At 37.1% G+C, this 13,015-nt stretch overlaps 1 protein-coding gene across 9 annotated transcripts in view; it reads right to left on the reverse strand.

Moving 5' to 3' along the window:
* Rbm26 (RNA binding motif protein 26) overlaps positions 1-11,920 on the reverse strand; it is an 80,621-nt gene extending 68,701 nt beyond the window's left edge. For 4 of the 9 annotated variants that reach the window (XM_077795225.1, XM_077795224.1, XM_077795226.1 and 1 more), the window contains exon 1: positions 10,240-11,920. In XM_077795225.1, coding sequence (XP_077651351.1) covers positions 10,240-10,310 — 71 coding nt within the window. In that variant the 5' untranslated portion in view covers positions 10,311-11,920. The remainder of the gene's footprint in view (positions 1-10,239) is intronic. The other 5 variants (XM_077795228.1, XM_077795222.1, XM_077795227.1 and 2 more) reach the window with 2 other exon arrangements.
* Between the last annotated feature and the right edge of the window lie 1,095 nt (positions 11,921-13,015).

Consider the following 13,015-nt stretch of genomic DNA (forward strand, 5'->3'; position numbering starts at 1 on the left):
AAAATTTTAGGAAAGCAACAATGTAACAGAAAAAAATAGAATATGAGGAACTGACATGAAAAAAAAATACAGATAGATGAAGCAATTAAAAATGTCTCCCAACATAATTCATAAAACAAATTCACATTAAAACTACAGTAGACTTTCCACTTCTGGATAGATGCAGAAAAATCAAAAGATACCATTCCTCTCACCCTAACTACAAAAACAAGTCACTTAAGATGGGAAACTACAATATTTTTTAAAGCCTCAAGAGCTGAGAGGACACACACATACACCTAACAAATGAACTAAACTCTAGAAAGTGACAAACCTTGCATCAGAGAAAAGAAAACCCCAAACCACGTTTTTTTTTTCATTCCTGATAAAAAGTCAAGAAAAATCTGCCACATATGGAGGTATCAACCAAACTTTAAATTATTTTTAAGTCACATACATATTGGCTATTAAGATAGACAGAATCCCCACATCCCTAAGTCACAATCACTACATCTACAACCACTCATCAGCACTTACCAACTAAAACTTCTGCAGTAGTTCTAGGAGTAGTAAAGAAGAACCAAAAGAGATCACCTAAGAACATAGTTTTGAGATCTATAGGACAATATCAAAGAATCTACCACACAAGTAACTGAAATCTCAGAAAAAGAGGAAAGAAAAATGAGGCAGAAAAAAGTTTGAAGACATATAACCAAGAACTGATGAAAACTGATTAAGGACACCAAAACAGATCCAAATTAGCAAACCCAGAAAGAAAACACACACACACACACACACACACACACACACACACACACACACTCCTGAGCCACCACAGTCAAACTGCTGACAAATAAACGAACTAAATCTTAAAAGCAGCCAAAGGGGGAAAAATAGACATATTACACAGATGAACAAGGTTTAAATGACAAGTCTGCTTCTCACCAAAAACAACAGAAGACAGAGGCAATGGACAATGTTATAAAACAGCTGAGAAGTGAAAAACTGGTGACCAAGGTTCCCCCGTAAGAGGGAAATAAGACAATAAACTAAACATATAATAAATAGATTAAAAAAGAAACAAAAATAAAAATGTGAAAGAGAAAAAGGAAACAACAAAAAACCTAACAACATTCTTTAGAATGAAGAAAATTGACAAACTATTAGAAAAATTGAACAAGAAAATAAAAGAACAAAATTATCAACAAAAAAAGTAAAACACAGTAAATCCTATAGTCATTAAATGAATGACTACAATGTAAGCAACTTTTATGTTAATAGTTTTAACTGCTAAACAGGAAAATTCTTGAAAATGACACATAAAGACCAGAATACCTATTAAAGACTGATTTTGTGTAATCAACCAACCTTCCCCAAACCAAAACTTCAGTCTTAGATGGCTTCACTGGTGAAGAACACAATTAACTAAGAAAAAAATAATTGTAAAATTTTTCAGAAAAATAGGACAGAATGATTCTCCACTTTTTTTTAGTATTAGCAAATCAAATCCAGCAATTGTTTTTTAAAAAATAATACACCATGATCAGGAGGATTTATCACAGTAAACGCAAGGCTAGATTAACATCTAAAAGTCAACCCATGTAATTATACCACTCAAACAGATAAAAGGGAAAAAACACAATATGCTCATTTTAACAGATGCAAAAAATAATAATTTAACAAATTCAATACCCTTACATGACAAAAACAGCAGTTAAAAGAGAATTTCCTCAATCTGGTAATATACCACTTGCAGAATATGTGCCAGGGAGGAAAAAGAAAACAGAAGATTTGTAAGACCTCGACACAGAAAAGAATAAAATTTGCCCGTATAATGGTAAAATTTCTCAGAAAGAATCATAAGTAACAGATCTCAAACACCCCACTACTTACACAAACCAAAGACACTAAATATAATCCTAAATTAAAAATAAGCTTCTAGCCGGGCGCAGTGACACGTGCCTATAATCCCAGCAGTTTGGGAGGCTGAGGCTGGAGGTTCACAAGTTCAAAGTGAAGTGCTAAGCAACTCAGTGAGACCCTGTCTCTAAATAAAATACAAAATAGGGCTGGGGGCAGGCATTGTAGCTCAGTGGTAGAGCGCTTGCCTAGCAAGTGTGAGGCACTAGGTTTGACCCTAAACACCACATAAAAATAAATGAATAAAATAAAGGTCCATGCATCTAAAAAAATAAACATAAATAAATAAATAGTTTCGTACCTATCTGCAACTAAAAAAAGAAAAAGAAAGAAAAATACATCTGGGGATGTGGTTCAATGGTCAAGTGCCCCCGAGTTCAATCCCTAGTACCCCCCCCCAAAAAAAGGCATTTAACAGTTTGTAAAGTGAAAGGCATTTTCTTACATAAATAAGGTACTAAGAGAGTAATAAACCTAGTAGGAAGGGTTTACTGTATCTTGTTTCTTTTATTCATTCCCTTTTCTTGGGGATAAAGAAAGTATTATGAAGAAAAAAAATATTCCTGGAAGTCATTTTGCTCAAGCTTGAGTTATGTCATTCTCAGTATGTTCACATCACACATGAGAATATCTTACTTTCCACTTTACTGATAATACTATCACTGTCTCTTGATTTATACATATAAAATGATTTTGAGAAGTACTATAAAAATGCTGAAACAAAAAAATGCTAAATTTAAATTTAATTAGTCAGGAACTCACAGTGAAAAATCAAATAAGAATGTAGCAGTAAAATGTGGTCATAAGATTCAACTTGTCAGGGCTGGGGATGTGGCTCAAGCGGTAGCGCGCTCGCCTGGCATGCGTGCGGCCCGGGTTCGATCCTCGGCACCACATACCAACAAGGATGTTGTGTCCGCCAATAACTGAAAAATAAATGTTAAAAGTTTCTCTCTCCCTCTCAAAAAAAAAAAAAAAAAAAAAAAAAAAAAAAAAAAAAAAAAAAAAGATTCAACTTGTCAAAAGTTAAGGGAATGAATGGGTAATAAAAAGCATTTTGGCCAATAATTAATTGCAAAATATTAACTCTTCTACCAACTGTAAAATTTATCAGATTAACATTACTGAAAGCAACTCTTTTTTGTGCAGCTCTATGAAAGCAGCAATCCTGAACACTGTACCATGTAATAATACTTTACTGAGTAGCTATTAATATTCTTCAATGTCTTCCCCCCCACAAAAACTAAGTTACCTGAACAACTTTAAGCTTAAACATTTTCTCCTCTTGAAGGTACTATGAAGTAAAAATAGAGAAATAGGTCCACAGATTATTTAATTTGCAAACTGCTCATATAAGTATTTCTCTGAAGCAAAATTCAACGTGACAGAGAATGGAAGTTGAGTTCCATCAAGAATAAAAATGATTACATGAGAAGAAAAAAAAAAGTAGGAATACAAGTAGAAAGATAATTTAAGCAGATCATTAGATTCTGTAAGCCAAGCTAAAAAGAATGCAATTTATTATCTAGAAATGCTGAAAATCTGGATTAAACAAAAGGATATTAAAAAGGTTGGAGCCAGATGCTGTGATATATGCCCAAAATCCAAGCAACTTGGGAAGCTGAGATAGGAGGATCACAAGTTCTAGGCCAGCCTCAGCAAGCTGGCGAGACTGTCTCAAAAAAAAAAAAAAAAAAAAAAATTGTGGAATGTAGTTCAATGATAAAACATCCCTGGGTTAAACCCTTCTACCAAAATAAATAAAATAAAAAAGGTTGGGTATCCACGTCAAAAGAACTGGAAGGTAGAAAGACTAAAGACAGGAAGATTTTGTTAGGAAACAAATTGTGCTGGTAGAGATATAAGGAATATGAGCTTCCTATTAAGCAATGTCACTAAGATTTGTTAAAAGAATGAGATAGGACCTGATGATTAAGTAGGGGGACAAGAAATGGAGGGAAGAAATGCTAAAACGTAAAATTTCAAGCCTGGATAATCTGCAGAAATGAAATGAAATGAAGTGAACCTAGAGAATGTTTCTTTTCAGAAATGTAACTGAATGTTCAGGTGACAGATGCAGGCAATTGGAAATAAGATCTTAAAGTTTTGAGAAGTAGTTTAGTAAACATTTATGTGAAAAATAAATGCCCACAGTAGAAGTTCTCACGTGGAGTCCATTAACAAGCTCTGAAATTTGAAGAAAATGTTTTAAGTATATTTATGCTCAGGAAGGGAGTCTTTAATCATTCTTTGGATCTTAAGCACCAATGGCAGATTATTAAACAGAAACCATCTATAGCAATTATCTTAGTCCATCTGGCTGCAATAATAAAATATTCCAGACACCGTAATGTTTAATGAACACAGACTTTTTAGCTCCCTATTCTGGATGCTGTGAAGTAAAAAATAAGGGCATTAGAAGGCTTGGCAATTCTGATCCCAAGGCAGAGCCTAGAAGAAAGGAACACACTGTTCCTCACAGAATGGCAAAGAAGCAAAAGGGGGTTAAAAAGGCATTAATCCTACCCATGAAGACAGTCTTTATGGCCTAATCACCTCTTAAAAGGTCCTAATTTAGCTGGGCAGGGTGGCACACACCTGTAATCCCAGCAGCTTGGGAGGCTGAGGCAGGAGGATCACAAGTTCAAAGCTAGCCTCAGCAGCTTAGCAAGGCCCTAAGAAACTCAGTGAGACCATGTCTCTAAATAAAATATAAAAAAAGGCTGGGGATGTGGCTCAATGAAACACCTCTGGGTTTAATTTCTGACCCCCCCCCCCCCCGCCAAAAAAAAAGTCCCACATGTCTATGTGTTATATGAACCATTAAAATTTGAACATGAGTTTTGGAGGGGACAAAACACTCAAACCACAGCAGAAATGAGTAAGACATCAAGAGTAAAAATGATTACATAAGAAGGAAAAAAAAAATCAATGTAATGACTTTGAAAAATACAATTCAGAGTCAAGAAAAGGAATTAAAGTCCATAAGACTAATTTAAAAGAAAGAGAGCCAAAGTATCAGGTATCCAAGCAAATAGGAAGTTAAATACGAAGTTAAAAAGGCACCAAAGGGCTGCAGGTATACCTCAGACACAAAACCCTACATTCAATACTCAGTACCTCAAATCATCATTAACATTGTCTGATGTTACACACATAGGTCAAAGAATATAAAAACTTTAGTCTTTTTTTGTAGTTGTCGATAGACGGCATGCCTTTTTATGTTTATTTTTATGTGGTACTAAGGATTAAACCCAATGCCTCACATGTGTAAGGCAAGCACTGTGCCACTGAGCTACCACCCTAACCGCTAAAACTTTAGTCTTTACATTTGGTAAACATAAATTCATTGATAACACTGAGGTAAGCAGTTTTGGCTGAATATGCATGGTAAGAAATTATATTACAAGGGATTAAGAAATAGGGCAAATAAGTATTGGATTTCACAATTTAACAGTGAAAGGAAAATGAAGCCAGCAAAAAAGTGACTAGAAGAAAAATACAATTTTATTTTTGCTACTACTCTTGTTGAGTCTTTCTTCCTTATGGAATAGAAAACTGACTCACTTTGCCAAAAGGAGCCAGTAGAAAGGGAAAGATATAAAGAGGTCAACACGATCAAACTTTCAGAAAGAAAAAGATCATTTTGCAAACTCCAAAGAACATTTATTCCTCTAAGTTAGGAACAAAATAAACTTTAATGTGGTGAGAAAGGTAAAGGTATACTTGACAGTAACAATTGTGGATAATGGGGAAAACACCACAAAAACTTCCTTGAAGTTTCATGATTAATCTCTGCTAAGGATCAATAACCACTATGCTAGAATTTTGTCTTTTTCAATAAAGTTACTAGGAAAATATAAAAGTAAAAAAGTACATATAGAAATTGAAAAAAAAAACACTATTGTGTAGTAGTAAATTAAGAATAGTCATGGCTCTAGAGTTAAAAAGCTTGAGTTCAAACCACTGTGAAGAAGTATCAACTGTGCTTCAGTGCCTCAGTGTCATCTTCTTCAAAACACAGGTAACAATGTCTAATAAAACCTGGAATACAAAGCATTTAAAAATGCATGCAAATGTCAAGGTGGTAGTGGCAGCAGTATTAGGAGAGACAATACAAACAATAACAATAGTAGTGAAACCTATTAGTGTTTAATCAACCAGTATGTAAGAAAGAGGGAAAAGCTAGGTTCTTTAATATGTGTCTCACTAAATCCTTGCAATTACAGACAGAAACCAGTATAATTCTCCCTATTATATTCAAAAAGAAAGGACAAGTTAATTTGCCTAGCACTCAGCTAATAAATGGCAAAAGGGAAATCTGAATATTGATCTATGTAGACAAAAGGCTTCTTCTCTTTCCACTACACAATACTACCTCCACAGCATCTCACAAAAGCAAAAGAGGAGGTATTCTATTCTTCCCAACTAAACTCCAGAATCTGAACATAACATTAAATCTATCCTGCTGTTTTCTGAAAAACTGAAGAATCTGATTACTACATCTTGAGGTGTATTTTTAAAAAAAGTCTATAATATTATTAAAATGTGGACATTTAGTGATTGTAAGCCTATAAAAAAAACTTTTAATATGGAGGTTTACATTATTATTAACAAGTATGACTAAGCAAATGCTTGAGACAACAAATGACATTTTAATATCTACATTTTCAATAATTTAAAAACAAACTTAAAACACTGATCCAACTACAGAACTCATAACCAAATAAAATACAGACTTACAAACTTTTATTTCATGCTAAAAATGCAACCAGGCATTCACCCAACCTCATCTCTGTCAATCTGAAAACTCATCTGCCCTAAAACCTTTCATTGGCTTCCCTCTATCCTTCAATAGCATCCTAAATTCTTAACATGACTCAACAAAGTACTATGTGATCTGGCTCCTCTCTCTGGAACTCTGCACTACTATTTTTATTTTGCTCTTTTTTCGATTTCTTTGAATCCCTCCAAGACACCTTTTTTCTCTTTTTAGGACTTCTATACAATCTGTTCTCCCAAACCTTGAGAATGGCATGCTTTCATGGATCTCTGTTTCCATTCTTTTACCCTAGCAAACTGCTCTTCATCCTTCCAAGTTGAGATCAAATGTTAGCATGCTAGCAAGGCCTTTCCTTACCTCCCCATGTATTTTCACTTCATTTATATATTTTGACTTAAAAAAAAACCCACAATTTTGTAATTTCTTGTTCAACATCTGTCTTCCCTTCCAAATGGTAAATGATATGAAGACAGTCATTTTGTGTCTTGTTTCCTAATATTTCCCCAATATCTGGCACACCGATGAACACTTAAGTAATAGGTCAAGTGCTCAATTAAAATTTGCAGAATTAATCATTTAAAATCTGTGATAAATCCCAAACCATAAAATACTAATATAAGTCGCTTAAATTTTCTATATAAATCTCAAGTTGTATCTTATCCTTGGTTTTTCCTATGCTCCTCTCTCAAACAGGTGTAGTTTTTCTGTTACAATGTTAAACTGAAGCCAAAAAAAAAAAAAAACCCATTGGATAACAAACTAAAGTTAGAAACCACTTGTCTTAAAAAGAATTAGGATAAGTCATCATCTAAAAGAAATGGAACTAGAGAGAGAGCAACACAAGTAGTTGCAAATAATCTCTTTCAGGTTAATGAAAACAAGGGGAACTGACAGTACAGCTGATTTGAAACTGAATACTCAGTTGTTCAAATTTAAAAACTGAATGTTTACAAAAAAATTGGAAGTTATGTCAACCCAAAACAATTTCCCAAATTTTCTTTTAACTTCTTATCAAGTGCTAAGCACATATCAGGCAGTGTTCTATGATTTTCTTTATATATATTATTCTCCCCATTCTACAGGTGAGGAAACACGGGCATTAACTTATTGAATATGATACAGCTGCTAGTTAAGTGGCAGAGATACAAGCCATTAGGCGCTAGAGTTCTTCCCTCTCAACTCCTATGCTGTGCTCTTTTCATTCCACTGCAATAGAACTACTTTATTTATTTATTAATTTTTTTTAAAGAGAGTGAAAATGAGAGAGAGAGAGAGAGAGAGAGAGAGAGAGAGAGAGAGAGAGAGAATTTTTTAATATTTATTTTTTAGTTCTCGACGGACACAACATCTTTGTTTGTATGTGGTGCTGAGGATCAAACCCAGGCCGCACGCATGCCAGGCAAGCGCGCTACCGCTTGAGCCACATCCCCAGCCCCAACTTTATTTTTTTATCTTTGTTGATTTGGGGTTTTCTTGGGGTCCTGGGGATTAAACCTAGGGCCTTGAACACATTAAGAACATGGTCTATCACTAGGCTGTATATTCCAGCCCCCTGAAATAAAACTTCCGTCTGCACTATTCCACTCAAATGAAACTACTTTGCCAGGATTACCAATGACCTCCACCTTGCCAGATCTAAGGGCCACTTATCTGCCTCTATCTTTTTTCATCCATTCTGCAGTTTTCTATCAAGTTAATGATTCTCTTCTGTCACACATTTGTTCTTTCTTTAGTTAACATACAGCCCAGTTTTTCTACTTCAGTTCTAGGCCTCCCCTCTTCCCTAACCACGCTTCCTAGGACATCTCCCACAATACTATGACTTTATATATCACCTGCATGACTACAAATTTCTCTAGTGCTGACCTGAGTTCTAGAATCATATATCCAACTTCCTAATTGACATCTCATTTAGGTGTATAATACCTCATACTTAATAATCAAAGCCAATCACTTTTCCCTCCTCCCCCAACCTGTTCTCTTTCAGCCTACTATCACCATCCAGTGATAACTAACTTCTTTGGCATCATCCTTGATTTCCCTTTCCCTCATCTCCCATAGCCAATCTATCAGCACATTCTATTAGATCTACTTAAGAAATATATTTGGTTACTTCTGTCTCCACTATCTAATGCAAACAACCACATCTCTGTCAGAATAGGTCCTTCATCTCATTCTTTCCCCCTTAATCTCCTTTAAACAAAGCAGGCAGAGTTAAATCAGTCCTTGCCTGCTTTATATCTTCTAATATCTTTGTATTACACTTTAAATAAAATCCTGATTCCTCACCACGGACTAAAAAATTCTATATGACTTGGCCCTGCTACTTCTCCAACTTCATGTCTTTCCACTTCCCCATCACAAGATACCTTACAGCCATAATGGCCTTTCTCTTCCTTGGAACACAACAGGATCATGTCTGCTACTGGGCCTTTGCATCTGCTCTCCATTCTGCAAAGAATGGTCCTTGCTCAGACTTTCACACAGATGGTTCCTTTCCCTCTTTAAATGTTGCTAAAATGTGACCTATTCAAAGGCCTTCTGTCTGACCATCCTATGTGAAGTAGCCCCAATTCTAATCACTCTTTTACATGATCCTCTATTATTACAATGGTCATAACACTATTGATACTATCAATATCTGAAATGGACCTATTCACTTGTTTATTACATCCTGTAGCTTTGAAACTTAAAAGCTCTGTTCCCAAAGCCTCTCACAGTTCATAACAGGAGCTTAATAAATGTCTCAAATAAATGAATTTCCCCTTTGTATTTTAATTTGCTGACTGTAAACCAACCAAATCCGATAAAGCACTCAGTCCATGATTTATTTTGTATTAACAGGTAAGTGTTTGAAACACTCCTTAAAATTTCCAACAGAAGACATTTCGGAACTCTAAACTCACCCGTAAGCCCAGGCCACTTACAGCATTCCACTTAAAACTAATATTCCAGATGGATGGAGACTGAATTTTCTCCCACCTCTACAAGTGAACAAACGTGTAGGCGGGAAAAGGGAATTTTACTGGGAACCCTAGCACCTGTTACATCTTCAATCAGTTAAGAGAACTGGTGCAGATGAGCTAGACAGCACATGGGAGACGTGGCCTTTCTTTTAGTGATTGTATTTAGGTGAAACATGAGATATTTAACTAGAACTGTCCTAATGTCTAATAGAGGCCATCCATTTCATTTTTTAAAAAGTGAAATAGTCTTAGGGCAAGAAATTATGCTCGAATTCACTAAAAGAAAAAGAAACGGATTTTGAGGCCCTCAGAAAACGTGTGTGCGAGGAGGTTGAGGTCGGTCTACACATAACGGGAAAACGAGAGACACACCGGTTCAAAATTCAGCTCCCTGATAAAATAAAGCTCAGCTCAGGCTCTCGGCGTTATACTTGGACCTGGACGCGAGAGTGGCCGAGGAGAAAACAGCCCTGGGACCTCTGATCACCGTTTCGGCCTCCACCGCGGGCACTTTGGGGAAACACCACAGATCTAAGTGTCTGCCTATCCACCACAGCTATCCCTGCAAGGAGATATCCCCCGGATACTCACATGGGTTCGAGAGTCTTGCTGAGCCAGGACTTGAGTGCCTCGAAGTTTTCAATGATCATTTTAGAAACCATCCACAGGGGCCCCGAGGCCCGTCACACTCCTCCGCCCGCCCAGGTCGCGGCCGCTACGGCCGCCGCTGCCCCCGCCCCCTCCTCCGCGCGCCGCCCGCGCGGGCCGCGGTGGGAGGCGCCGGTGGCAGGTTCCCGCGAGCCCCGATCGGCGAACAGCTCCGCGGAGGATCGCCGCAGGCCGCGAGTCCTCGGGGTGCTAGGAGCTCCCCCTTCCCGGACCCCGGCCTGGGCTGAGGCAGCAACGGTTTGCCCGGGCCCTCCCCCTTCCCTACTCCCCAGCGAGTCTTCCAGAACCGGGAGCGCGAAACGCGCTTAGACCCGGGCTTCCTCTGAGCTTCGGGACTAGGTGCTTGTTGGCAACGCAAGAGACAAAAGTAAAAAAAGCGAAGACGAAGGGCAGCTCAATGGGAACGATTCGGGGGGTCTTCCCGGCTCCCAGCACCCCCAAGAAGATGGCTGCCGATAAATCTCGCGAGAATTAATGAAGTCTCGCGGTGACTCCCGGAGACTGTCGGGAAGAGACGTAAATTCGGCGGAGTGCGCCCTGGACAAGTAGGATGGTTTGGTTTGTGCGTGTCTGCGTGGTTTGCGTGCCTGGTTCCGTTTTACCTTGTGGCTCTCTTAAAGGCTAAAGACGAAACCTGATTACGGATCTGAAAGACAGAATCTGCGAGAGCTTCAGCTCCTCAGTGTGAGGGCTGTCGCTGGAAAGAATAAGCGGGGTGGAGAGCCTCTTGAGAGCGGTCATGTTTACCTTAGTATCCTACCGAAACCTTATACTGCGTGGTGTGGACAAGATTGGAAAACACGGGCTACCCTAAGCTAAACCACTAACTCTCCAAAGGATTAGTGTCCTCTCCAAAATTACTCCACTTACAGACAAAATCCTAATGACCTAGGGATGCCCCCCCAAGACAAAACTTGAAGTAACTTTGACAGCTCTCGGATACTTTCCAACCACCTGAAAGATAAGCGGTGGGGTGTTCTTTTAAAGTAGAGCGGATTTCTCTATCTCAAGAGAAATTACCTTGTATCAAAAAAGAGAGCTTTCATATCACATCCTCAGAAAGTAAACTTCCCTTCAAGTTTGATTCCTGAGTTCTATTTATTTTATGCTCCCGTTAAGACTAAATGGAACTTTGCAAAGGGTCTAAAATTCATGAACTATAATTGAAATGAAAATATTCACAAACTGAAGACACTTAATAGACCAATAAAGTTCTGTATGGGAGACCCAGTAGTAGACTAAATTGTCCTTATGATCTCTGAGTTTATAATTTCCTAGAATGAAATGCCCTTAAGCATTAAGTGAAAAAAAAAATATCAAGTACAAAGGTAGACATTTATTCTAAAATATAGAATCTAGAATGAAAATTAGAATCCAGCTACTGAATAACCAGGGTGTTAAGTGATTTAGATAAATGAAATAAGCCAGAAACAGAGGTACAAACATTAATGATTTTACTTACATGAGGTTTCTAGAGTTATTGTAGTGAGAGAAAAATAGAAAGGTGGTTCCCAAGAATGAGACATGAAAAAGGAGGCAGGGAGAAAAGGACATCAGTTACTTTTCATTGGAGATAGCATTTCAGTTTGGGATGATAAGAGTTATTATAAAGAGGAATGGTGTTGCTGTTTGCACAACATTTTGAATATATCAAATGCCATTGGATTGTATAATTAAAATGATAAGTGTTATGTTGCATATGTTAAAATAAAATTTATAATTTTAATGTTGTTGAGAGAATGAAATCATTTTGTTTTATAGCCTTTCCACTGTGTGACTTCACCAATATTTTCAAACTAGTCACTAACTGTTCCATAACTCTAGTTCTCCACACAAGCCTTTCAAACGTCTATCAAATACCAGAGTCCAAGTAAATTGATTGCTCATGTTATTTCCCACAAAGAATGCCTCCACTTCTTTTTCTCATTGCTCAAACTTTTCCCATCCTTCTCTAAGACCAATGCTACTGTCATGTTTTAAGGTCTTTTCTGGCTCTTCCTAAACAATAGCAATAGTTTATTAACTCTGTGTTTTAAGCTGCCCTCATATCAGTTCATCTTCAATTGCCATCATCGTCATTGCCTTTAACAGCAATAATTCTAAAACTTGGCTCTAATCATGTCAAAAAAGAGAGCTTAAAATTTTCATCATCTTCCACATTGTCTTCAGGATAAACAGAATTTTTAACATCCTGTATAAAGCCTTTCCTGTATCAAACTCCTTCCTAGTTGCCTAGAAACTTCTATCAAAACCTTTCAGCCTTTTTTTTCTAGTCATCCTGAACTAGTATAAGTTCCTTGAAAGAACTGTGTTCTCTTACTAAACTGAGCCATTACAAAATGTTTCTCTCTTTCTCATTTGAAAGATTCCTACTTGCCTGTCAAAATTCAGTGTGTATAGTCACCTTCAAAAATCCATCCCTGACCTTCCTGCTTTAAAGTGATAGTCCTCACATCAGTCTGTGCTTGCTTCTATGAATAAAGCCCTCATTGTTTTAATAATTATCCTATTATCTGTTTCTTTTGACTATAACTTTAATCTTCTACTCCGACATCAGCCCCTGATATATAGAGTCAGTTCTTAATCACAGTAGTTGGGTTCTATAAACATCTGCAAATGCTGAATTAGCAAATATGGAACCATTTCTCCTAGGGGAAATGCAGGGTTAGATTCCTGTGAGCCTCTAGTCACATTTTTG

The sequence above is a fragment of the Urocitellus parryii genome, chromosome 2 (assembly GCF_045843805.1).
Source record: "Urocitellus parryii isolate mUroPar1 chromosome 2, mUroPar1.hap1, whole genome shotgun sequence".
Taxonomy (NCBI): domain Eukaryota; kingdom Metazoa; phylum Chordata; class Mammalia; order Rodentia; family Sciuridae; genus Urocitellus; species Urocitellus parryii.